Genomic DNA, 27,399 nt, shown 5'->3' with positions numbered 1-27,399 from the left:
AATGTAATATTGTATATCAGGCCTGCACAAGGTTTGCGCTCTCCAAGCCGGCTCACAGCTCATGAGCAGAATGCAGATATTAGCTGCACTCTATATAAGGGTGGACTGGAAGAAGGGGTGATCTCGTACAAAATGTATACAAAAGGAAGTACTATTACGAGTGCTTATGAAATGAATTCCCATTCAGTGTTTGCAAAACTATCTTGGACTATTATTAATTAATAAAGAAATATTTATTTTATAGAAGTAATAGAAATTCTATAGCTACTTAAATGTACAATATGTTATATTTTTATTTATCAATACATCAAAACGAGGTTTTATGCTGTTGGCAGCTGAAAGGAACAGTAGCCTACTGATCGTAAAGAAACATCAGTTACAGATGTTCGATGTCTGCCTTTATTAAAGTTGATTATAGAAAACAGTTGCTCACAAATATAAATGTTGAGCCAAACATAGCAATCATTTTCACAGCCAGCCTGTGTAGTCGTGGATATTATTGCTAATGTTTAGTCTTGTAAAACTCAATCAGGCTAGTAGTATTATTCAACGATCTTTAGCCCTTAAGTCACATTGAAGATCAATAAGTTCGAGCTGTAAATCGTTAAATGTTAAATGTTATGTTCCGTCTTTTAGATTCCTCCATACTGTACTGAAGCTGTAGGTAAGCAACGTGAAACAGTTACTGAGAATAGGCCTACACACTGCATTCCACTAGATAACTGAGTGGTCGTTTCCCTCTCCTCTACCTATAGCAAGTATATGTCATTCTGACGTATCTTCCTCTCAGTTTCGGCGAGTGGTAAACACCGCTCTCCCGCTCCAAAGGAGCGTGCGCGCTCATTGAGCGCTGTTTGTGCAGGCCTGCTGTATATTATATCCATTGATATTAATCATGTACACAATTTTTTACCTCATATAGATGAATTTGGCAAGATGATGTACAAAATTCCTTACCACTTGTTGGGAACTATGCGGAACTATCACATGTTTTACAGAAAGTGGAGATATTACAGTGCCGGTCGGTAGTTTTTAAGGTTTCCATGATAGCAGGTGAATTTTCTGATAAACTCGTTGCAATCATATTATTGATGTTTAATGTAATAGGCATTTTGGACATCAAACACTTCACAAATGTTTAGGGAATAGGGAATTTATTCAATTCACATAACCTGATAGCTGAAAGAGGAGAGTAACCAACGACGATTTACGTGGAAAAACTTGGCCACTAATAATTAAGTAACACTTTCATTGTTGTTGAGGGCTATAGTAATTTTGAATAAACAATATTGCGAGAACTCGAAAGAATATTATGAGAACACTGACATAACCAAGGTAATGGAAACAACAATGAGGCAACAGGTGGATGGCCCACAAGCAATATCAAAACAAGACAACAGTCACGTTACCATGTTTCCATACACTGCATTGAAGTTCCTCTGTCGTGCTGCTTTTATGTCTGAAGGTTGTGGTTTCTGAAGTGGTTTAATAGTACGGTCAAAATGTGGAGCTTTGTGTTTAGCATCCAAATCAAGCTCATCCATCATCTGAAACAGATGAACATCTGAACTCTGTACAGGCAGTAAGAGTAACAGTTGAACATTATACAAATATCTTCAACTACGCACTACATGCCAGCAAGGAGAAAACCTGAGATGGACTATGAACCGAGGCACCAACAGCATGTTGTGAGATGCAGTACTAGCTCTAGAAATATTTTTTGATTTACTTGCAATTAAGTGTATATTCGTATGCAATTGGAAAATAAATGTGCACTATCTTTTTTTTTGTCAGACTTCAATAAATAAAATTTGATAACACAATTTCAACAGAAAAAAAAAACTCTCTGCATCATAATCCACAGTTAATTCTCGATTTACCACGCAAATCGTCTGTAGCTGCATTTAGATTGGCAACAGGCCATGACTGCTGGCCAAACACCTGCATAGAATTGGAATATATCAGTCCCCTAACTGCCCATTGAGCAACTTAAACCATGAAATGGATTCGGAACACCTCAAAATCTGTGCTTCAGTGGTTGACCAAGACACTATCTTTGAAAAATATTGGAGTGCAAGATGTCAAATGACTTTATTGTCAAATGCCTAGCATTAGAAAACATCAACAACATATTAAAATGACCAAATATTGATCAATTAACTTAAATGTAGTTCAATGAGAGTTTAAGAGCCAATCTGTGTTGGTGAAATGTATTGTCCCTTTAAATGTCAATTAAAAAGATTAAAGTTAAAAATGTTTGGTGAAATTGGCCCTAAGTTCTCTATTATTGCATTTTGAAGTCTTGTGAACTAGGCTTAAAAATCTTCCTAACTGACACCACATCCATTCAACTATACTCATTGCCGTTCTTACCTGAGCTATGTTGGGGGAGGAGTGGGAACGTTTCATTGAACTTGAGCTTGGCATATCACTTCTCAACTGAGTGTAGTATGTTCCTGTAACGAAATTAAAGATCAATATCTTACTTACTCCATGAAAAAATGCTACGGTTAACAACAACAAAATGGGGAAAAAAGACTGTTACAACCAACCAAGTTGAAAACACAAACAAGTTTCCTGTCCAAAGTCACGGAAATAAAAACAGAATTGAATCTCCCTAAATCTAAAGAAAACATTTTAAGCAGAGAAAACCCTCTAACCTTCGAACCAATTAACATTCAACTAGATTTAGAAGAACCAGTTACAAAATCTGAAACTTCCAAACCTGTACTAAAAGCGCTAGCATTAGAAGCTGTGAACAATAGATACCCACCAGAAGAATGGTTAATATCTACACAGATGGGTCTACTATCGATAACAACTCAGGATCAGGACTTACGTGTGCGTTAATCTCATTTTATCAACCAGCAGGACATCATACAACAAATTTTGATGTGGAAATAATGGCTATTCATATCTCACTCCAACACCTACTATACAGAATAGATAAATTTCAAAATGCTGTCATTTTCTCTGATTATAAAGCAGCATAAATTCATATAAAATGATGTCAATCCAAATTAAAGAATGTCACAAAATGATCCAACAACTTCAAAAACTACAGAAAAGAATTCAATTGCAATGGATACCTGCACATTGCGGAATTGCTGGAAATGAAACTGCTGACTTTCTTGCCAAAAAAGGATCCAATTTAATTCAGAATACAAATACAAGCCTACCTTTTACATCCATCAAAAGACTAATTAAAAACAAATATAAAATCAAGCAAAACCAAGCACTATGTACCAAAGCCAAAGATAAAAAAATGGAGCATTGTAATAAAAAAACAGAAATGATTCCAGAAATCCCACGTAAATCTGCAGTAGCAAAATTCAGACTCCTTACAGAACACGATTATTTGGCCAAACACTTGAATAAAATAGGAATTTACACAAATCCAAATTGCCCTCTATGCAACAAAGAAGAGGAAATGACTGAAGATCATCTCATAACCTGTGAAGTTCTACCTGATGGATCCACCACAGAAAAAAATTGGAGAGCAAGAACGCAAATGGCTTCATAGCCAAGGCCCGGCATTAGATAACAACAACAACAACATATCTTAGTTACTTACAAATGGCTTTTAAGGAATCCACAGGTTCGTTGCCGCCCTCACATAAGCCCACCATAGGTCCCTATCCTGTGCAAGATTAATCCAGTCTCTATCCTCATATCTCACCTTCCTCAAATCCATTTTAATATTACCCTCCCATCTACGTCTTTGCCTCCCCAAATATCTAATATTTCTAATTATCCCTTTGTTTGTTTAAATAATAGCTGCACTGTAATTTAATGATAGTGTACTTTCCACCTAAGTTGACTAAAGTTTTATATCCATAAAGAAAAGTAAAGTACTTGAGATTTATTACATGAGTGTTAGGAAAACTTTTCAGTTATTACCTTTATCATGTTCTTGCCTCTCTCTGTCTTTTTCTTTTCTTTTTTCTTCTTCCAGCTTCTTTGCTCTCGCAGCATCTTTCACCCGTTGCCTTTCCTCTGAGGCTTTCCTACAAAACATGTCAAAAAGCAAATAGTTAACAAAACACAACATTGAAATCATAATTTTAAGTTGCTGCCAGAACAAAACTTCTGCAACAGAAATTAACAACATTTCTAAAAAAGTGGCGAAATCTAACTAGAGGAGTACAAATACACAGTAAAATCTATCTAAACAACCACTGCAACAAACAGATACCTGGAAGTTACCTTTCACTTCCTACTATTACTACTATTAATGGCGGGAAGACAATTATCATGAAAAGAAAATCAAACGACAGATTTTTACAGAATCTTACATTTTGAGGCACCTAAATATGTTTGGATTCTTTTGTTAACCCTTTCTGCTCGAATGAGTACATTTGGAATTGCTAACATTTCTGTAATCTCTGACTCACTGATTTGCCTGATGATTCCATTTGGTATCCTCAGAAGTAGTTTCGTTCTTATCAACAGAGTGCAGCACCTGCCAGTTCCTAGGCCAGCTGTTATCATGAAGAGGATTGCTTCCCCCTCCCCCCATGGTCTTAGGTCAAAATACAAGACTGATGCAAAGAAAAAATTGTTTCACCCGCAAAAAAAATTCAGGTCAGACAGGTCAGAAAGGGTGTAATAGTGGTGTGATTAGTGATAAAAGCTTGGGACCATAGTAACTAAATTGAAATTACAACACTAAAAAATTTGTTCCTTAACATTTAGGATTTTTCTGGTTTTCCTTACATATTCAATGACTTTCACATAACATTACACAAATTCCGGTTAATGTAAATTACATCCTGCATCTTCTTACATTGCATGAGATACGGAAGCAATTGTAGGTAAAAGGCATTCAATGCAATACAGCATATGTACAATAATGTTGGTACTCTTGCTGCTCTTGAGAGTTTGGTGAAAGGAGTTTTTCTCTCTTATTGCTAGTGTGAAGTGATATGATATATGACACTTCCGTGAAGTATTTGTTGCAGAAGAAAATGCTAGAGAAATTTTCGTAGAAAATATGCAAATACCACAGTGCCAAGTAAATCCACGATTTATAAATTGGTGACAACATTCTGAAAACAGATTCAGAACTCCAAAAAAGGAAGTCAATAAAAATAATTTTACTGAAGAAAAAGTGGACAGGTAAGTGTTTGAATATTACCCAACTATACTAAAAGGCAGATTATGAACCGACTAAACAGGAAGTAGTTGGGTGGGCGAGAGGAAAGTGTAGGTTAGAGGGGTAGCCTCTGCAGCGATGACAAGTTGAGTGTGGGGGGTTGGAGGGGGAAAGGAGTACGGAGCTTTTCATTAGACCTCACGTGAAAATGTCGTCTGCTAACGAAAATCTGGCAACGGAATCACGGAGACAACGTAACCAAACTTCCCAGCCCATTTGCAGTACCACGTGCATTACAAGTCGCATTTCGTACCAGCGTCTTTAGCTCGTGCTTTCTTAAAAACAGTAATTTTAATTACTAATATTGTTGATAGTGTTATCGAGAACTATATACAGTAGTTATTTTAAACGTATCAGTGACAAACGCTGAACACACTTTGAATCTTGCGCCACTATGTGGCAACAGAGCTTATAAGGAGAGCAACAGAAGTTGCTTCCGGTTTAGTCAGTTCATAATCTGGCTTTTAGTATAGGAAGACAATCTGCAGTCAATATTCGAGTTGAAATATCCAATAACATAAGATAGGAATTATCCCATGTTGTTTGAAAAGTCATGAGAAGATAAGGGACTGTATCAAGAAGGGAATCACCAATTGAAGATTTTACTGTAAGATAAGTTATGACATGGTTTGTGTGTAGCTTTTTCTGGTGACAGCTCACCACTATAACAAAGAGACAGCTGTGGAGAAGTTGGGAAGAAGCTTCAATGTTACCTGCTCTCTCTGTATGTGTACTAAGCTTGACAAAAATCTATTCTTACACTCATACATAGGGCCTGCAAGTTCATATATTTGTATATTTCTTCCTGGATGGTATAACTATACAGGATGAATCAGGACCTCTGCAACAAACTCTGGGGATCGATAGATTTATTTATTTATTTATTTATTTATTCTGGTGTAGTTAAGACCATCAGGCCTTCTCTTCCACACCACCAGAAATACAAATACAATAACAGAAATAAAAAGGAAAAAAAAAAAAAAACACTATAAACAAAGTAAAGTCACACAAAAATATACACAGGTTGTAGTCACACAAACTTTAAATGAGTGATTAAGTAGATCTCGCAATGAGGATAATTTTTCGTGCAACAACCAATGTTCTCCAATGCCTTGTTTAGGAGCTAAGTGACATCGAAGAAAGGTTTTAGTGACATTAACAATTATGAAATGAATTATTTTTTCAAGTATGTGTCTACCCTGAACCTGATTACATTCATTACACCATCGTAGCATGGTTATCGGCCAGTGTCGAATTTCACCAAAAGCAGCTAATACTCACATAGTCGGTTCCTCTCTGGTGTCAATTCGAATGGTGTATTACTTCACATGTCCCAAAAGAAAAAAAAAAAAAAAGAGATTAAGGGCGTGAAGTCAGGTGATACGCTGGCCATGCAACAGGTCTGGCTTTCCCTATCCATTGTTCCCCATAGATGCTGTTCAGATGTGCTTGTACAACCATGCTGAAGTGTGTTGGGACGATATGTTGAATCACATGTCCCCGCATATCGTGAAGGGTACATCCTTAATTAGCAGCAGAAGCGTGTTCTGAAGAGCTCTCCATTCAGATGTGGCAGCGAAAATGACAGGACACTTGTAACCTGTCCGAAAGGGTACTTGAAGAAATGTTGTTGTTGTTTTCTAATGCCAGGTGTTTGACAATAAAGTCATTTGACCTCTTGCACTCCAATATTTTTCAAAGATATTATCATGGTCAGCCACTGAAGGACAGATTTTGAGGTGTTCCGAATCCATTTCTTGGTTTGAGTTGCACAATGGGCAGTTAGGGGACTGATATATTCCAATTCTATGCAGGTGTTTGGCCAAACAATCATGGCTCTGCTTCAACATCTAAAGAATAAGTTCATAATCATTAGCAATCGTACTGTAAGAGAAAACTTATTTCTCTTCATTTATTAGTGCACATTTATTGGCATATTTTGCACTTTTTAAGGGCATATTTGCATACATGAACTTACAGGCCCTACTTATAAATATTACAGTACAAGGATTCATACACATACATATAATTTGTCTTGTAACATGTTCCCTCTTTGAAGAACAGTACTTAAAAACAGTAAAAATTCTGAATATTAACAGTATCTCCATTCAAAAGTTTAAGCAAAATGACAAAACACAAATGGGCAGACCAGACAGACATGCAAACAAAAATAGCAAGTCAAAAATCACTTTTTCAGTACTATAGATACTGAAAATGTGTACTTAACAGACCTCTTTACACTTATTTGCAGCATAACGGATAAACAGTCGTACAGACACAGATAGAGATAAAAGTGCATGACACCGAAAACAATAACGAAACTGATTTTCACAGCTTCATAATACAGTTTCTATACTTTACATAATGAGAAAATGAAAACAAGGAAAGGACTCCACAGATGACAAAAGACGAGAGAGACTGAGGAATGTTGAAATGAAACAATTTAAATGCAGATAGTTACGAAATAACTTGTTATATGAGACCATGCATTAACCTAGGAATTCGAGACAGTTTCGTTGACAATTGGTCCTGTTATGATTTATATGAGAAATTAGCCAATGTGTTATAAGCAGTGTACACTATAAATATAACTGTACACAAGATGTAGAAATCCATGAAATTCGCGAGATAAGAATACACCAAAAAACCTACTTTCGAATCACAAATAATGCGGAAAAAACATAACATAATAAACGAATTTCAATAATACTTGTCGTTTCATTTGCGAAATCTTAACAGTATGGTATTTTTAAGTAACATTTTCATAAAATGTCCTCCTTTCTTTTTTTGAGGACACAGTTCGTGCCATCATTTTCTCAACAAATGAATGTAGGTGTGTCTTTAAAACGTTGCTTACGAGATTATACAAGCTGGTGCATAGTGCTTGAAATACGGGTCTAAAGTGGTTCCCGCATAATGCCAATTTCGCCGCTCGGAGTGCTGTATAGTTCTAGACATTCATAAAGAACACTTAAATGACACTGACATTTGGGACATTTAAAGGATTCATCATTGCTTATTAAATGCTTCGTACAATATTTTATGGTCAATAGACGTATCTTCTATGTCTCAATTATATTAAAATGAATACTTCTCATTCTTGACATTAAAAGATAATAAATATTATAAACTAAGGCACTACCTTCCTGTTGTTCAATTCATACATCAGACCTTTTCGAAAATAATGATAGAAACTTAATACATTTTACATGAACACTGTAGTCTACCCTTTCACGTATAATTATTATTATTATTATTATTATTATTATTATTATTATTATTATTATTATTATTAAATTCCAGTACTATCTTTCACTTCCCTGAATTCATAATTTAATCATTTGTAAGTGGGCCTAACTTTTCCATTTCCATTTTCTTTTTAATATATTGACGTTGAAGTGTTATGATTTTTCTAATGCAAACTGGAGTCACAGTACATGATTAGTACATTTGTGCGATTTTTCTTGCACACCTTGTAGTCGTGAAATAAATATCTAATAGGCCTGCTGATTAATCTGTAGTGGATAGTAATAGCAAATGATGTGATATTTTAGTGTGTGTAAACAGTTTTTAAATTAGGAGTTAGAATTAAATTAAATTAGGAAGTTAGTCAGCAATATATGTGATTAGAAATGGTTTCTTCATTTGACAAGTGCCCAAAACATAAACAAATATCTCAGGATTCTCAGAGACGATTTTTTTTTTTTCTTGGCTGCCCATAGGCACATGCGCATCTGCTCTCCCCAATCCCCATTTCTCTTTTAGTAATGACTGCATCTCGCTTCCCTGAAGTGTTTTCTGTCGCCGCTCTTAACAGGTCAATTTAATGAAAACACAAAGAAATATCTTTGGTACACCATACGGTGATAGTTGTACCAAATAATTGTAGTAAGTATTATTTATTTATTACTCGTAATGTCGTAATAATACTTGATTTGGCTTGGAGGATGAGGGCAGTATATATAATTTTAAAGTAACACTGCAATAACAGTGACATCTTAAATTTTAAAACTAATTTTTCTTAAAAATAAAACCACTTTCATGGATGTAGACAGATTGTAAACGACTATATATCTTTTCAAACATTAAACTGATTCTCAAAGTTCCAGTTTTTTTAAAAGAAAACTGCTCCTCCAAAAAATATAAGCTAGCATGCATTCATGTAATAACAGTGGTTCATTCAAGTTTCAATACTGTTTTAGGCTACTATTTCACTTCATACTAGATCTAGTTAAGCTTAATACTACAGGTTCCTTTTCTCCACATTATTGATTCCTTAGTGTAACAAAAATATTGTCTCAATTTATTATTGTTGGGTCGATGACATTACAAATCTCGGTATATTATACAGCCAAAAAGTAATAATGAGTGAGTTCCAGGATCAAGAAAAGGAAAACGTTTGACAAAATAAAAGGGTGGGGGGGGGGGGGAGAAGTGAGGGAAGAATCTACAATTCACAATCACACAAAAGTGGATGGGAATTTCACACTGAACAAAATATGATCAAGTCACGTCTGTAACAATCAATAACCTAATTCAGCACAGGAGGAAATAAATTTTCCATTGTGAAAACATGCTGTGTAGGTTTATTTCAGTGGGTTTTTGCCAAAATTATTGTGTAAAATCACAAACTGCAAGATAATACCGCTGAAATCGATAATTCTGTACACAGCGTATAACATTATTAATAAACTGGCTGGCAACATGAATTAAGTTCAATGAAGCAATGTTACTATAGGAACTCCTGTCCCTTTTTGTATTTCTAACTTGCTAACTTAAGAGCTGTCATGTGTTTTCTTTCGTAACTCTTCAATATTACATCTTACTTATGACTAGGGAGCGGATTTCTATGTAATTAAATATTCTTTTTGGATGTGATAAAACACAATTAACAAAGTTAAAAATTCCGAACATGAAGTTTCAAGTTTAAAACCCGAATTTTATTTCACATAAAAACACATATTTTCACAAAAAAATTATGTAAATACATATTTTCAGGAAATCTGTTATAAACACATAAATCTTGGAGTTTTTTTTACTTAAATAATTTGTTTACAAGAATTTTTAAACATTTTAAAACTAAATCTATTATGTAACTCAGAAGTACATTATCTTTTTAAGAATTCTTGGTTGCTTCGTGTTTCTAAGCGCTGTGTGGTGTATCCGTGGTCCATTTTTGTAATAGTATCGCCTCAAGTTCTAAGAACTGCTAGGCACTTTATCAGTGTTATTATTAGAGAATAAATTAACATGGACAAGGAGGAGAGATCTTGCAACACATAATTAGGAATGTTTACTGTTGCTGAAGATGATTTCATTCCACGCTTTGTTTGTGAAACACAACAGATAAGAGCTCGGGTATGAACATTATTTAATTTAACAAATCTCTCGCCTCTCGCTCATGTCCATCAAGTAAGGCAATCCATCTTGTTGTGATTCCCTGTTATCGGGCTTCGTCAATCGATATCCTTCAAGATAAACTGAAAGATGGTTGTTCAAAAAACGATTTGGCTTTCTTATTAGCAAATCTAAGCTTTCTGTGTGACACCATAAAAAAACTCGAAACATCCAAAAACCTGTTGTCTGAAACAGAGTGGTGCATGCCGTGAAAATTAAACTAAACTCGCTACCAGGTTCAGAAGTACAAGTACTAAGGGACAAATTCCAGAATGTGTTTGGGAAAAACAATGGATATAAAAAAATGTGTAAAGTTGCTCAAGTATTGGAGGGTGTGCCTGTAGGTGAAATTGATGGTGAATGTGTTTGTGACATTCCTCTCTTTAAATATGCACGTCTGAAGTCCTGTGATGTGGAAAGATCGTTTTCAGTCGTTGTTCAGAGATAATCGGCATGCATATTTTGTGATGGAGAATTTGGAGATGACCTTTGTTGTTCACTGCAATTCTCGGCCAACTACTAGCACTCAAGTGTGGTTGGTGAGTACCTAGTAACTTTTTTTTCCAAGCTAAATAAGATATTTTTGTCATATTTAAAAAAATATATATGTATATATATTTTTATTTTTAGCAAATATTTTCGTACTTTTTAGCACATAAAAATAAATATATTTAAATTTTTTAGCACATAAAAATCCGCTCCCTACTTATGACAGTATCAAAGTAGAGGGCTCCTACAAAAGACCTTTCCAGTTTCGAACACAAATAATTCACGCTCTATGAATCAGAGGTGCATGAAAATAGTACCAATGGAAAGAGAAACTCAAAAAGTTCAGTTCCTTACCTTAAAGATGTTCAATGTGTCCCCCCCCCCCCCCCCCCCAGTAATAAGGCACACATCAAGCCTATAGTCAAATTCCACGTAGGTACGCAGATTTTCCAACCTCTGGATTTTGAGGTTATGTCTATTCACCTTACCAGAAAGATGAAAAGTGGCTTTGTCAGAAAACACCACGGAACGAATAAATTCATCATCGTTTTCAATTAAAGTCTGCATACTTATGTAGAAATTTTTTCATAGCACTTTGTCCTCTGGTTTTAGGGCTTGCAGAAACTGTAGTCTGCATGGATGAAATCGCAACAGGTTGCGAAGAATCTTGCCTTAAAATCAGTGTACTGTTTAAGAATTGTAGGCCCACTGGGTGGATCTGCACCAAACTTTGTTTGGTAATGCCATTGCACATTAATAACAGACTGGTTTACATGAAAATCAAGCTTTTATGTCCTCTATAGGAGCCATTTCGCCACAACAATGAACAAATTTGTTTATATGCGCTATTATGAGGCAGTGTCACCAACTATGAAAACAATGTTGTCACAAACTTCTCGAGTTTCTTTTTCCATTGGTGCTATTTTCATGCACCTCAGATTCATAGAACATATATTATTTACATTTGTTCGAAACCAGAAAGGTCTTTTGTATGAGCCCTGTACAATATGTAAGTATACGATAATTAGTGTTCGCAGTACCTATTTTGATACTATTATGCACAGTCTTTATTCGGGGGTCCTTTCATACTTCCTTACTTCTCTCGACCTGCCACTGGAGAGACACATGATGTGACTCTTGAGAAAAATAAGCACAATGCCATTAAGGCTGGTTCACAATAAACCGGAAACGAGAATCGGAACGAAAATGAAAATGGTAAAATAGTTAAAATGTGTACATTTAAATGTGAGCATTCACAATTAACGAAAAACTTGCCGGAGCCCAGGTTCGGGAATAGAGAGTTGGCCAAGTTTCAACTTTGGCGTTCACGTTTCCAATCACAGCCCATTAGATTCATTCTATTGCCATCTAAAAGCTATTTTGTCGTCGTATATTTTGTAGCAAGAAGACTGTGACATAACCTATGCATTATTTTGTTCTGTGCTGTGCAGCATGGAGCAAGTTTTATTTGATGAGATTCTAATATTGAGTGTTGAGGAAAATCCTCAACGTTTACATAAGCGGCGCGCCTCATATAAAGATGAGAAAATGAAGGAGAATATGTGGCTTTCAATAGCTGCGTCTTTGAACACCGATCGTAAGTGAATCATATTTTATTACTGTATTGGTTGTATTACACACTACATATTCATGCTTCAGTTCAATAACTACTGTTGTGTTCATTTTTGTTCTATTACAAATGTTTCTTCTCTAATTATTTTATGTTATGGTAGACTTAAAATAGGTTGTGATAATAAAAATGCAGACAAACATCTGTCATCTCCATAGTTTTGATCTAGAGGCAATTTTTTAATTCACAGTGTTCTTTGTAATATTTAACTCAATTTATTTTATAAATGTAGTGTTAGAGTTTGCATATGGTTTCACTATAACTGGAAAGAGCATGAAAAATTGTACAAAAAACCACAGCTATCTAAATTTCGATTGAGGTCAGATGTCCGTCTTTGATATTAAGCTACTCATATATCCAATGCCACCAGGTTGTCTTTTCGACTTTTCTGGTCTTCTCTCCTGGCCGTGGCTTAATTGTAACGCACTTCTGAGGTTGGGGCGCCTGGAAGGCGGAGTTACATTACCCCGATGATGTGATAGGATGATTATGATAATGTGGTGCCAGGAGAGGTCTTAAATCTAAACTTAACCTAAATTCCAGACCATGGACGAACACAGGAATAATCCCCTTTAAGGAAAAATTCCTGTGCTCTAACCGGGAATCGAACCCGGGACCTCATGAACTATAGCCAGAAGCTCTGACCACTAGACCATGAGGCTGGTCAGGGGCATATTTATAGTACCGTACCTAATGAAATGTTTCAGTTGAAATTTCGAAGTTGGTTAACCTGTGTTTATGTTTATGCCTTGTACTCATGAGAGAACGCCATTGGTCAATTATACACAAATATCATCAGAATGCGTAATATCGACTTTACATATCCTTATTGACATGCATAGTCGTCTACGTTCTCGGTTTATTGTGAATGAAAAATTTTCATATTCACGTCCTCTGCTTATCGTTTTCATTCTGGTTCTCGTTCCCGGTTTATTGTGAACCAGCCATTAGGTTTTCGTGTAAGACAACCCACAAATGTGTAAATAACCATCAACAAAAATCCAGGGAAGCTATACGTAATTTATTTCAGCATTACTGACCCTGTAAAGTAGTTTAGCTGCAGCAGTGTATAGCAATGCCTGAACAATGCTAGTCAAGAAATCCTAACAAAGAGTTGTTCAACTGAAGCCTGCGCACTCTTTCGAGGTTTTGACCAAACTTTTTGAGTCACTCTGTGTTCAGATCATATGTTATACATGGTCTTCTTATATACAAGTACATGATTAAGAGAAGTAAATGACAAGTACAAGCAGCACCAGTCAACAATAAATTCAATCATGTCTGGACAATGGACAATTAATAACAACCACCAACCCTGCACATGTAGTTTGTCCAAGACTTACATTAAGAGTTTAAAGTTGTTTAACATCCCATTTCGGTTTTTCTCTCGATGTGGTAAACTCCTATAAAGAATAATGCTGAATTATATACATTACCAATTTTCATTATCTATCTTCCTTAAACTCCACGACATAATCCATATCTATTTTACAAGAAATTTGTTGTCTACTTTCTGTGATATAACAATAAATGACAGATCAGAAACATAAAAAAAGAAAAAAGAAAACTGTTTCCAGAATACGAACTCGAAACATCAGTATACTTGGAATAAGACTGAAAATTACTTGGAATGAAGAAATAACATTTACATAAAAAATAAATATCAAAAGTGTTATTTTATTCACAATATCATTTAACAAGCTTCTAAGGCTCAGGGATTTAATAAAAATTCTATGGGAAATGGTAGTTGACTTAATATAATATAATATAATATAATATATTATAAAAATATATTATATAAAAAAAATAATCCTTACGTAGATTCTTCGAGCAACAGTGCATATTACTGTGGAATCCCAGCCACCAAGTCACTCAACTGAGTGCGCCTTGTATAATGGCAGTTGACTTAATATAAAAAATGTCAACATATGAGCCATTCAGAGCAGAAGTGGTGTAAGTCAAAAATGGGTAATGAGGGTTAAAGTAAACATTTTGTAAAGTACAGCGCAAAGTAGCAATTAATATTAAATTTATTTAAACTATTAGTAGTCAGTGGATAGCAAGAAGGACATATTAATTGCTACTTTGCACTGTATTTTACAGAATTTTTACTTTAAACCTCATTACCCAATTCTGACTTACACCACTTTTGCTCTGAACGGCTCATATATGTCGAACTTGGAGTCGGCCACAAAGGAAAAAACACCGGAGGAGAGGGATTCGATCCGGTGCTGTGGATTGAACTTTGGCGTAGCTCAATGGTTAGAGCACATGGTACGTAGAACCAAGGACCCAGGTTCGATCCCTGGCACTGGAGCGAATTTTTCTCCTCTAATATTAATTGTTACTGTAACAGACGTATTCTCTAGGACCAAAAAAAAAAAAAAAAAAAACAATCCTTACATAGATACTGTGTACCTTGTGCTTCATATGAGCCAGCAATCACTGTCTATAGTAACATAGTATTTGAATAAAAGAATTATTGAAGTGGAATTCACTTCAAAGGCATGATGTATACATATTTAAAACAATCTTTAAATACATATGATAAAAATAAAATGAAGACATTTCACTAAGACTATTTTATGGAAGAAAACATGATGTGATGCATCCAAGAGCCAAGCACAGATCTCGACGTATGTGCATGTTTTTACATAATTTTATTCTTTCGATGGACAGACTAACTATAATATTACGGTCTTACTAATAAACTGTATATAATTTAGTACGAGACTTATGCAGAATTGGGGCAGAAAATGTTACTAATAAACCATGCATAAGCGATGGATGTGTAAGCAGTCTGTAACTATACATGGGAATTGCTTTGCAGTATTTATATACACGAATCCCCTTGTTTGAGCGTTGCATATAGAGAAAAAAATAGTCGCCTTTTAACAGCTGTTCGTATCTATGGTCGTTTTATGCTGATGGTTGCCTTGTAACCACAGAAGAACAAAACAAAGAGCACAGAATAATTAAAATAATATTACTGTAGCTGTACTCCCTGATCAAAATATAGCGTGATAGTCAATCAGGTCCAGTTGTACTATTGATACTTAGCGTAGCACATTAGAGCTCACTATTCGATGCAATAGTGAATCTCAGTTATTCTGTTACCTTTCGTAATAAAATAATGACGAAACTATGACGTAGCTGTGTAACAATTATATTGCTATACATGAAGTATGTACTGATTATTAGTCAGGAATTTACACACGACTTACAAACGAGCTATTCGCTGTGTAAGAATAAGACAGTTAAACATCTGTATAAGAGTTTTTATTAGCAAGACCGTTAATAAATAATGCTTCTTTTCCTCATATTTGTTAATTATGCACCAGTTTTATATTTTTAACACTGAAATGAAACTGCTGACTTTCTTGCCAAAAAAGGATCCAATTTAATTCAGAATACAAATACAAGCTTCCATTTTACATCCATCAAAAGACTAATTAAAATAAATATAAAATCAAGCAAAACCAAGCACTATGTATCAAAGCTAAAGATAAAAAATGGAGCATTTTAATAAAAGAACCAGAAATTATTCCAGAAATCCCACGTAAATCTGCAGTAGAAAAATTCAGACTGCTTACAGAACACGATTATTTGGCCAAACACTTGAATAAAATAGGAATTTACACAAATCCAAATTGCTCTCTATGCAACAAAGAAGAAGAAATGACTGAAGATCATCTACAAACCTGTGAAGTTCTACCTGCTGGATCCACCACAGAGAAATATTGGAGAGCAAGAACGCTAATGGCTTCGTTGCCAAGGCCCGGCATTAGATAACAACAACAACAACACTTTCACCTAAAGAAATGGTGACTGGATAGCTCAGTTGGTAGAGCAACTGGCTACAGACTGGAAGATTCTGGGTTCGTTTCCGGGTGGTGATAAGATTTTTCTTTATGCCAAAACTTCCAGAACGGCCCTAAGATTCACTCAGTCTTCTACCAAATTGAGTAGCCAAGTTTTTTCTGGGGGTAAAAGGCAGTCAGAGCATAGTGCTAACCACACCATCTCATTCTAGTGTAGTTGCCAAGAAAGCATGAAGCTCTACCTGCATTCCAGCTTTTGCAGAAAAAAAATGCGTATCCTGCATCTACGTTATATAATCACACAAAATACAATTCTCGTGACAAAGCTACATTTCTTATTCTCAAAATGGAAGCAATCTCTATGTTTATTCAAAGCCTTTCTGTAATGAACACACACTTGAGCATTACAAAGACATATTCAAATCAAACCTAATGTGTGAAGTATATTGGAAAAAAATATATAAACAATGATCCAACAACAGCAGCACCAGCGATGGTAGTAAAGACAACAGAAACAGCATCAATAACAATCATCACAATTACGTAGTCTTACCTTTCTCGTTCACGCTGTTCTTCTTGCTCTTTGACTAGCTTCTTCCTTTCCTCCTCATCCTTTGCCTCTGCTACTTTATTTTGATTTTGTAGCTTCTTCATTTCTTCTTCATGCATTTTCTTGAATTGTTCCAGCTGTTCTTTCAGATGCTGTTTCTCTACCACCTGAAAATATATTATGTCAACAGTAGATATGAAATTATGTACAACAATGGTACAGTTTAACCTGTAAGAATAGAATCACATATAAAACCTTTTATGTTCATCTTTCAAAACTATAATAATAATAATGATGATAATAATCATAATAATGATGATGATAATAACAATAATAATAATAATAATAATAATAATAATAATAATAATAATAATAATCGGTGATGGACAGAATCGAACAATCTGTTCTCGAATAATATTAAGAATCGAATAATTTATTCGAAAAGTTCTCGAATATTTTTATCATTCGAATAACAATTTGATTGCTCTCCGGCAGGTTCTCGCTTCTCATTTCTCTTATCCAACATCACAGCGATAACAATAGCTGTAACATCAATGTACTGTGAAAGCACAGGAGTTCATATTTTTGTTTTATTCTAATCACATGTTGTAGTTATTTGCAACTTCCAATAAAGATGTTGATTCCTGTGTTCCGTAATGAGAGAGAAGGAGGGAGGGAGAGAGAGAGAGGGGGAGGGAGAGAGAGGGAGAAAGAGAGGGGTAGAGAGATAGGGGAGAGGGAGAGGGGGAGAGAGGGGAGGGAGAGAGAGCGGGAGAGAGAGAGGGAGGGAGGGGGGGAGAGGGGGAGAGGGAGAGAGGGAGAGAGAGAGAGAGACTGACTATCTGGAGCAAGTCTTTAGTACATGCAACTATGTCATGTTTTTATGTATACGATTGATGAGCAATCGGTATTCTCTATACCAGTGGTCATGAGCACTCGCTGAAATGTGCAAAGGGTATGCTGTGTGCACCATCGTGCAACAGGGAGAGATAGAGAGCATACCCGCTAGCAGCTACAGAGTGCATCCTAGTGCACTGCGTTTTCCGCGGGTAAGAGAGGCTAGCCCCAGCGTGCTCTGTGCTGACAGCTTTAGACCATGTGGCATTGGTGTGGGACATGGGAATTATTATGGACATAAAAAGAACACATTAAGGGGGTTTGGAACATCCTGACCTTGTAATGTTGAATTATACCCCATTTTCTCAGCTTATAATGCACATAAATAATTGAATTTTAGCACATGTATTTAATTGAAATGTTAACATAAATATTTTGAAATAAACTATAAACTGAATAATTTTCTTTTTAGTTTCAGATTTAATCGCATAATTTCAATAAAATTTATAAAAATACATTTAGAACATTACATAAAAATTGCAGGTTTCGTCACACAGTAAGTGATGGAATAAAGGGGGGGGACACGAAGTGAGTCAAATTTAATATTAAAGTAAGTACACAAATATCTACTTATTTCCATTTGAATTACTCAATGAACAATTAATGATTAATATTTATATAAAATAATACATCAATACTAACTTCATCTTGCGTGTGGTTCGCCATAATCCTTACTTTCTCATTATCCTTCATTATTCAAAGATGAATTGCTACAATGAAGGCTGCAATTGTTAAAATCACGTTTCTGCAGACTTCCAGGCACTACAGAAACGTTGTTTTCTAATGCCAGGCGTTTGACAATAAAGTCATTTGAGTGCAAGAGGTCAAATGACTTTATTGTCAAACACCTGGCATTAGAAAACAAAAACAACGTTTCTGTAGTGCCTGGAAGTCTGCATTTAATCTCTTTACTAATGAACTGCTTATCCAAGTAGCTTCTAATTCAATATGCACATACGAGAATTTCATTATGTGGATCAGGATGTTAAAAACTATATAAAAATATAGTGTTCCAGATGTTACATTGTTTTAAATAGCAAATTCTGAACCACTTGATAAGTAGATAGCCCATATTCCGCTATTTTGAAGGTGCTTTAGTATTTTTATGGATAATTCGGTAAGACATTAGTATGCACATGTTTCTCTTCTAAAAACAAGATTTTTCAATTTAGTCTATTCAAAACAAAACCGTACCTTATAAAACCAAAAGACAACTAAAGCCATTATATGACAAAAACAAAAACAATCGCACTTTACATTAACTTGAAATGGCTGCAAAAGGGTATCTGTCAGATACAGGGGGGAGAGCCATTAAGTCTTCCCATTGAAGGCTTTAAGGAACCAACCTGGACAAATACCTAATGTCCCATCCCTACCTTCCCGTGGTGCAGCTGTTAGTAAGCATAATTTTACGAGCTGAACTCATCAATTAGCACTGGTCAGCTTGATGAGTTATTGACTGAATTTGGTATAATTTTCCTCTATTCAATACCTAATTCCCTCGTTACCCTTTCCTATCCAGTCCTCTGACTGAACTCCTACTTTCTTCGACCCCGATGGCATTAGAGCATTCGAGGCCTAGGGGTTCATTTTCCTTTCCTTCCTCCTCTTTCTACTTTTCTGTTCCTAGTGCTGACCTGCTATGGCACTAAAATCGTCCTCCAGTGGCTTAAGGAGGGAAAGCTGGTGATCAACTAGATCTCCCAGCTAGGTCCAATGGACCTGTCGACCAACAGCAGGTGTGGTCCTCCAGACATTCTGGGGGTTGTGTGTGAATGAAGTAGCCACCAAAACGATAAAATATGGTGTTCACTTAAATCGGCTACAACTTGCCATTTTCTTTTGAAAAATATTGGAGTGCAAGAGGTCAAATGACTTTATTGTCAAATGCCTGGCATTAGAAAACAACAACATTAACTTGAAATAAAAGTACATGCATGTTCTACACATTGACTAAAATCTCACCATTCACTGGTTTCGTAGAAATGCGGTTCATTGTCTTGTTGTTCAAGTTTGAAGTCACTTGGTTACGTATTTTCGAAGATATTTGTACATAACTGAAATATTTTGTATATCCAAACTTTTATTCCTATTATTAAACCATACTGCAGCATCTCTGTGATCTTTTTTACTTATACAATACCCGTCCCAGGAACAATTTTTCCTTTGAAATTATTCAAGTCTGCTTTACCTGAAAAACTAGACTTGTGATGTCATGATATATTTGAAAATAAGATATATGAACAATTCCATGTTCATTTTCACGATTTGTTCAGAGACGAGAAAAAATTCTTCGAATATTTTAGAATGTCATATGATAAAAATTCTGAATCAGGTACTTGAAATTCTATGATCTGCAAAAACAAACCAACACATTTCGTGAACAGCTTGGATCAGAAAAAAGTCCAGATGCATCCAGTTGCTTCAAGCCGTGTACATGATTCTGCCTGCTGTCATACTGTGTCTGGGCAGGATGGGCTGCAGTGGATCAAGTGCAAAAATTCGCCTGCCAGCCAATGCATGAATGCACCCCACTTAAACCTATCCTACACTATCAACATGTGATAGTTTACTGAAAATGTATAATGCCAGCAACCTGTCTGGATTTTTGCAATGTGATGTGATGCACTGTGGCCTATCCTAATGTGCGATTATCTTAATTTAACAGTGTTCATCTGAAAAGTTTTATCAAAGCCATGAGTTCAGTTACAGACATTATGAGTATTTACTAACATAATAAACAAACCCAATGATCATTCCATTCTTCATAGAAGATGACTCAGTTTTGGTGATATTAAAATTTGTTGGATTGGAAATCTGTCAATGTAAACTGAAATATTTTCATCTACTTGGGTTGGATAAAAAGTAATGGCAACAGTTCGATATTTCTGACATGGCTTTATTCACAGGGGTACAACATTTACGTACCTTCTATATAGTCGCCCCCCTTATTTATTATCTTTTGCCAAATGTTTGGAAGGCGTCGTACACCATCAGCGCGTCCATCTTTGTTGATCTTCCATATTGACCGTCCTAAAGCACAGATAAGTTCATCTCTGGTATTGTACCGGGTCCCTCGCAGTGGTTCTTTCACTTTGGTGAAAAGATCGTAATCTCATGGATCATATCAGGTGAGTACGGAGGATGTTCCAGAATCTCCCATTGCCAGCGACGCAAGAGGTCCTTGACAGCAGCAGCGGTATGACTCTTTGCATTATCATGAAGAATGATGGGGTTCTGTACCCCCAAGTGTCGTCGTTTTCTCCTGAGGGCTGGACGAAGGTGGTGCTGCAGGAACCTGCAGTAGTAGTCCGCGTTTACCTTCTGCCTTGGAGGTACAGCGTGGTGCAGTATTATCCCATCAATGTCATACGCCACAATGAACATCACCTTCACAGCACTTCCAACAAGGCCTTCCCAAAACACTTTAACCCATCGTGTCACTGTGCGATATGGCAACGCTGCATCGCCACATGCTTCACGCAGTCCCTGAAAACATTCTTGTGCACTACGACCTCGTGCCACTTCAATTTTGATCCAGGAATGTTGCTCTAGTTTTGTAAACATGATCTTAGGGCGCTCGCACTATCCCTATGAAAGTCGATGTTCTACACACTGCAGTAGATTGACAGAGTACTGTCGCCACTGGCTACACTAACTCATCTAACAGTCCTTGTTCATGTCCATACAGCTGGCAACTCTTGAATGCACCATCGTCACGTGACAGCAGTGTTGCCATTACTTTTTAGCCAACCTATGTAGGAAGGACAGTCTGACACTTTCAATATCAGTTTGAACCAGATTTAATCCTCCTGCAATTCTGAATAAACTCGAATATTGTGTCCATTTGTTATAAAACACTGCATTTATAGTAAAAATTCTTATTACAGTCATTGCAAGCAATGACTCTTTCCTTTGAATGCTCTTAATTCGCCTGCCAGCCAATGCATGAATGCACTCCACTTAAACCTATTCCACACTATCAACATGTGATAGTTTACTGAAAATGTACAATGCCAGCAACCTATCTGGATTTTTGCAATGCGATGTGATGTGCTGTGGTCTATCCTAATGTGCGATTATCTTAATGCAACAGTGTTCATCTGAAAAGTTTTATAAAAGCCATGAGTTCAGGTACAGACATTATGAGTATTTATTAACATAATAAACAACAAACCCAATGATCATTCCATTCTTCATAGCAGATGACTCAGTTTCGGTGATATTAAAATTTGTTGGATTGGAAATCTGTCAATGTAAACTGAAATATTTTCATCTAAGAAGGATAGTCTGACACTTTCAATATCAGTTTGAACCAGATTTAATCCTCCTGCAATTCTGAATAAACTCGAATATTGTGTCCATTTGTTATAAAACACTGCATTTCTAGTGAAAATTCTTATTACAGTCATTGGAAGCAATGAGACTCTTTCCTTTGAATGCTCACATGGATTCCTTTCCCTCTTCATGGACCTGAAAGGTCATTTAAGGTTATATTTGTAAATAAATTTACACAACTCTGCATACGTTACCATCCTTATATGCTATTTCACTACTTCAAAAATTAAAAGAGGCAACTTCTTACAAATCTTCTCTTGTAAGACAAAGAAAAGTATGGATTGCTTACCTCAGTTTGCTGTCTCTCTTTCAATTGAGAAATTTCGCGCAAGAGTTTTTCTTCTTTTTCTTGCAGCAGCCGTACAATTTCTTCATCAGCTTCCTTCTCTTTGTTCATTCGTAATATTTCCCAATCTTTCTCGGCCTTCACCTTAACCGCCTCCAATTCTTGAGACTTATTTTCTTTAGCATTCAGCATCTCCGATAAGAGACGACTTCTTTCCTCGTACATCTGCAGAACTGCAGCCTTAGATCCTCTGTCCACAACTGGTTTTGCAACATTGCCTGTTCTATCTGAGGAAGAGCCAGTTACCCTCGGTTGACCTCCACTTACACTGTCAACTGGTATCATTCGCCCAATGTTCATTTTGTCTGCTGATGCACTTCCTCTCCGAATAGCATGTGGCTTAGACGAGCGATCAACAAGAGGAAGAGGAACTAAATTTGCAGTCTCCAAAATATTTGGGTATTCCACATCATCTGCAAAAGAAAATGATATTCAATTCATAGTTACTACAATATACATTAACGCACACACATGCATAAATCATGTTCAGGGGAGAGAATGGTTTTAATAAGAAGGAAAACCAGTAAATTTTCAAAAAATGTCTTTTCCCTTTAAAATACACTTCGATATATGAAAAATATATTACATAAAATTTAATGCATACTAATTTATGCCCTTGTCAGCTGCTGTGACACTATTTCTAAAGCTCTGGTGCATAGGGTTTTCAAGTGGAAGCATGTTAAATATGACAGTAAACCGGTAACTTTTGAAAAAAAGAAATTTTTTGCTTTCAAAATAATCTGTGATATTAAAAAATATAAGGTATTACATAAAATTTAATGGGCATATATGCCATCTTAACTTTCTGTAACTCCATTTTTAAAGTTCAGGTACTTTTTTTTTTTTTTTTGCAGTTGACGAAACTTGATCTTACAAAAACCTGCTTTCTATCTATGGGTTACATAGTCATCCAATTTAACTGGAAGCATAGTCATTCCCTTGTGTAAACTTCGTCCTTAATTCTCTAGAACAGGCATGTCAAAAATCAGACACTGAAAGTGCAGTGTATGTGCGCGGAACACCGGTCTGTGCAGATTGCGTCATTCACGTGTTGCTCTTACCAGTTATTAGCGGGAGGGATGTACAGGAATCTATTCTGCGCTTCTAGTGTTCAATTAAATTAACATTTGGACATTATAAACATACTTAGCAGAAGGAAAAAACACAATTATTGTCAGTGTCTATATTTGACAATAATTGTAACACAAGAAACAATAGACTTACTCAGTTACAATTCACAATGCAGTCGTTTGTAAAGAATAATTTATTTACATGATTTGTATACAGTATTTGAAGAAAATATAAATATTGCAGTAAATTCGAAACAACAAAAAACGAACACAACATTTCATTTTACGTAGTAGGTACTGATTATTTCAAAGTAATACTCTTTCATTGTTCCTCAAGCATTATTGGGACCACTGGTGCACAAATGCTAAGAAAGAAAATATTTTACTCCCAATTACATGCAATAGGACATTGTGAGGCTTTTACACTGGAATCATTTCCTTGCTGTATATTAATATAAATTCACATTATTATTAATAAATTGGATAAATTAAGCTTGAATTAAAATTTATATAGAGTTTATTTGGAAAACGTTGAGAGCAAGTATTAGCAAGTTGGGAGCATTACTGAATTGAGTTAAAAGAGTACTTCACAAGCTGTGAAGCGAGGACATTTTCTTTATGTCAGGTTTAAAGATTTATTAACATAATATGTTAGATAATATAGTAACGTGAGGTGGAAAATTCGCCATTATGTATTATTTTTCCAGAAAATTTTTCCGCCTTACAAATAGTTGCTTTCTTCCTTCCCTTACAACCTCAAGAGCTTCAAATGTATTACTCACTATATTCTCATCACTTATCAGCTTATCAAATAAAAGTTGTAAGTCGTCTAACCATTGATGGCTGTGTTAGTACAGACTCCAAAACAACATCATTGTCATGTTTGTCTTGCCGTGAGAGTACTAATTAAGAAATAAGAGCAGGCGAATATCATATTTTGAGAACTTTACTAATATGATTTAAATTCTCACATCACTATTAGGTCCACATGTTATGATGAAAGCCTTTCATTTTAAAATAATTACTATTGGCTGAGGAAAACATCATAACAGTTATGTTATATGATTCGTGATTTCTCTTCTTCGTTATATCTGTGGACTCCTCACTTTATTTTTCATAACGCATTCACAATCACAGCTCAATGAGCACCCGTACTGATCTGTGTTACTGAAACAAAAGCTGATCTGCTACTATAGGTACTGTACAGCCCTGTCGCGTTACCATCCAAGCCGATTCACTCCCTCCAGGTAGGGGAATAGGAACTGCACGTTGCAAGCAGACGAGTGCACAATGTGCAGGGTTTTGACATGCCTGCTCTAGATGAAACCACACATGCTATAACATACCAGCCTTGACCCAAAAGACAGAAGGCGAGTTTTTGTAAGGTTGAGTATCAGTGACAGGTTAAGTTTGGTTGGTTCAGGTTTTTCATATGCCTTGCATATACGCATTTTGGTCAGTAAGGGGATGCTAAAACATAACAGCCTTTGAATTATGTACTACTCTATTTTTTTAATTCATATGAATATTAAGCTCCCCGAGGGTTACCACCTTGTTGTAGTTGAGGAGCTCAGCATGCTGGAGAAGACTAGTTTAGCTAGCTTACCAGCTGGTAAGAGGTGAGGGAAGCGAAGGTAACCCACAACGATGCAGCATCTGTTCCGAATTGACAGCTGCCAAAGAAGAGAGAAAACAAGCAGATATGCCTCAGGGCCTTGGAAGACCACTAACTAGGATAAGGGAAATCCGATATACATCCCCTGGTCCTCCAGATTGGGGGTTATGCGTGAAATCTAATGTACTCCTATGCTTCACAGAATGGAGTGAAGCCAGAACAGCCCTCAGACCTAACCCCTCAGGAAAAAAAAGATCAATATTAAGGAAAGACAAAAGAAAACGTTCAAAAAGTAACATAAGTGATTGCGCAAGTACATGCACACACATGCATGTACAAAAGCTAATTACTTCAGTGTAAAACCACAGTCTACTATATACAGTCGCGAAGCTTGAGGTGTTTTTTTACAAATCTCGTGATAAAGCGCTCCAAGCGGTTAGCAACTAGAAACAATAGACTGTCCATGGTCGATTTTGGACTATGTCATATTTCTATCTAGTGCTAGCTCGTTGCGTATTTCACATTGATGCTTGTGAAATGTTCGTTATTGGTTATAATGAAAATGTTAATGGCTAAAATATAATAATTGGAATAATAATATGGGACAAGGAGGAGACGTTTGTAGTGCTATAAATTGTAGCAACAGTTAGAGAAAGAGGCCAGAGTTATCCTTTTTCCTGTTTCCGAAAGATTCAGAAAGGTTCCTGGGTTTCCACAAGAATCCTGTGCAGAAATAAAACTGTTAATTTGAAGTTCTTTGTGACTGTTAGAATACATTATATCCTTAAATTTCACAATGAAATGTTTCAGTCTAACCGAAAGGACATTAGATACCGGTCAAAGTTCTGTCACTTAGGCTGCTAAATTTCCAGAGAAATAAAGGTTAGGTCTACTTTTTTTTTTTCAGAGGATATATTTTTAATTGTAGCTATTAATTTTGTTATTATTTTTATGTGTTATTTTGCTAAAGACGTAGAAAAATCAAGTTTGTTTTAATGAAATTTATTGATCACGTTTTATTTTCAATTCTGGTGGGATTATTATTGCTTAGGCCTACTTTTTTCTTCAAAGGATATGTTTTTAATTATAGCTGTTAATTTTGTTGTTATTTTTATTTGTTGCTTTACTAGAGACGTAGAAAAAGTCTGTTACAATAAAATTTATTGATCACGTTTTATTTCCAATTCTGGTGTGATTATTATTGCTTAACCTCATCCCACTTTGTTAACTACGTAAGCCTACACAACAAGTACCGGTACACGTAAGTTACTCCATTAATTCATATTTCCATTATTATTGTTGTAAAGAGAAATGCAAATTAATATTTATTGGTTTCATAGTTAATTATCACTATAATCTTGAATGAGTGAAGCTATTATAGTAAATTTCAGTTCGTTTTGCACAAACAAAAATTATATTAACTTATTTCTTGCAGGTATCTTCGAGTTTATGGTGGAATTTAATATACTTCATTAAAATAATAAATTAACTTTATGCATTTAATATTTCAATAATGGAAGGAAGGTGTTAATTTTTCCAAAAGAACACGACAACGAAAGTGTAACATATTTTGTCGGCTGCTAGGAGAGAGATCTGCGATGATGAGGCGATAGTAGCGATCCTAGTGGTGGGCAACTACCCATGTTTGCATTTTTACTACATATTGAGCTTCGCGACTGTATATAGTAGACTGTGGTAAAACCTTACCCAACAAATCATCCAGTCCTGAATGTTTATCTTTAATTGGCGGCTTCACATGAGGATTGGTACTATGCATAGGATATGTCAGTAGCCAGTCTTCATAACCTCCTTCAAGTATAAGTGGGTCAGTCTTATAGATAATGCCGGGATCCCACTGAAACAACAAAACAGGATCTTATTTCTCAGGTAAAAGATCTTTAAAAATATTGTACCAATTTGTAATTAACTGAGTATTCAATCTATTAAAGCTATTGTTTGAATTGCATAGTTGTGGAGGAAGAATTTGAACTTACTGCACACTATATATGGGTAACTACACCTTAATCATGAATATCACGATAATTGCACTGCCTAAAATATTTATTTTGTTTCCAGAAGTGTAAATGGAAA

The 27,399-nt window shown here is 35.7% G+C and overlaps 1 protein-coding gene across 2 annotated transcripts in view; it reads right to left on the bottom strand.

Annotated features, from left to right (window-relative positions):
- Positions 1-27,399, bottom strand: part of Usp8 (Ubiquitin specific protease 8) — a 71,685-nt gene that overhangs the window by 28,714 nt on the left and 15,572 nt on the right. The window contains exons 7-13 of one of the 2 annotated variants that reach the window (XM_069822998.1): positions 27,016-27,163; positions 22,567-23,036; positions 17,046-17,209; positions 14,015-14,074; positions 3,901-4,007; positions 2,374-2,456; positions 1,410-1,547 (exon numbers count right to left, since the gene is read on the bottom strand). In XM_069822998.1, the coding sequence (XP_069679099.1) occupies positions 1,410-1,547; positions 2,374-2,456; positions 3,901-4,007; positions 14,015-14,074; positions 17,046-17,209; positions 22,567-23,036; positions 27,016-27,163 (1,170 nt within the window). The remainder of the gene's footprint in view (positions 1-1,409; positions 1,548-2,373; positions 2,457-3,900; positions 4,008-14,014; positions 14,075-17,045; positions 17,210-22,566; positions 23,037-27,015; positions 27,164-27,399) is intronic. The other variant, XM_069822999.1, reaches the window with a different exon arrangement.

Source organism: Periplaneta americana, chromosome 4 (assembly GCF_040183065.1).
Source record: "Periplaneta americana isolate PAMFEO1 chromosome 4, P.americana_PAMFEO1_priV1, whole genome shotgun sequence".
NCBI lineage: Eukaryota > Metazoa > Arthropoda > Insecta > Blattodea > Blattidae > Periplaneta > Periplaneta americana.
The sequence above is the reverse complement of the archived record's forward strand: the minus strand, read 5'-3'. Positions and strand labels throughout refer to the sequence as shown.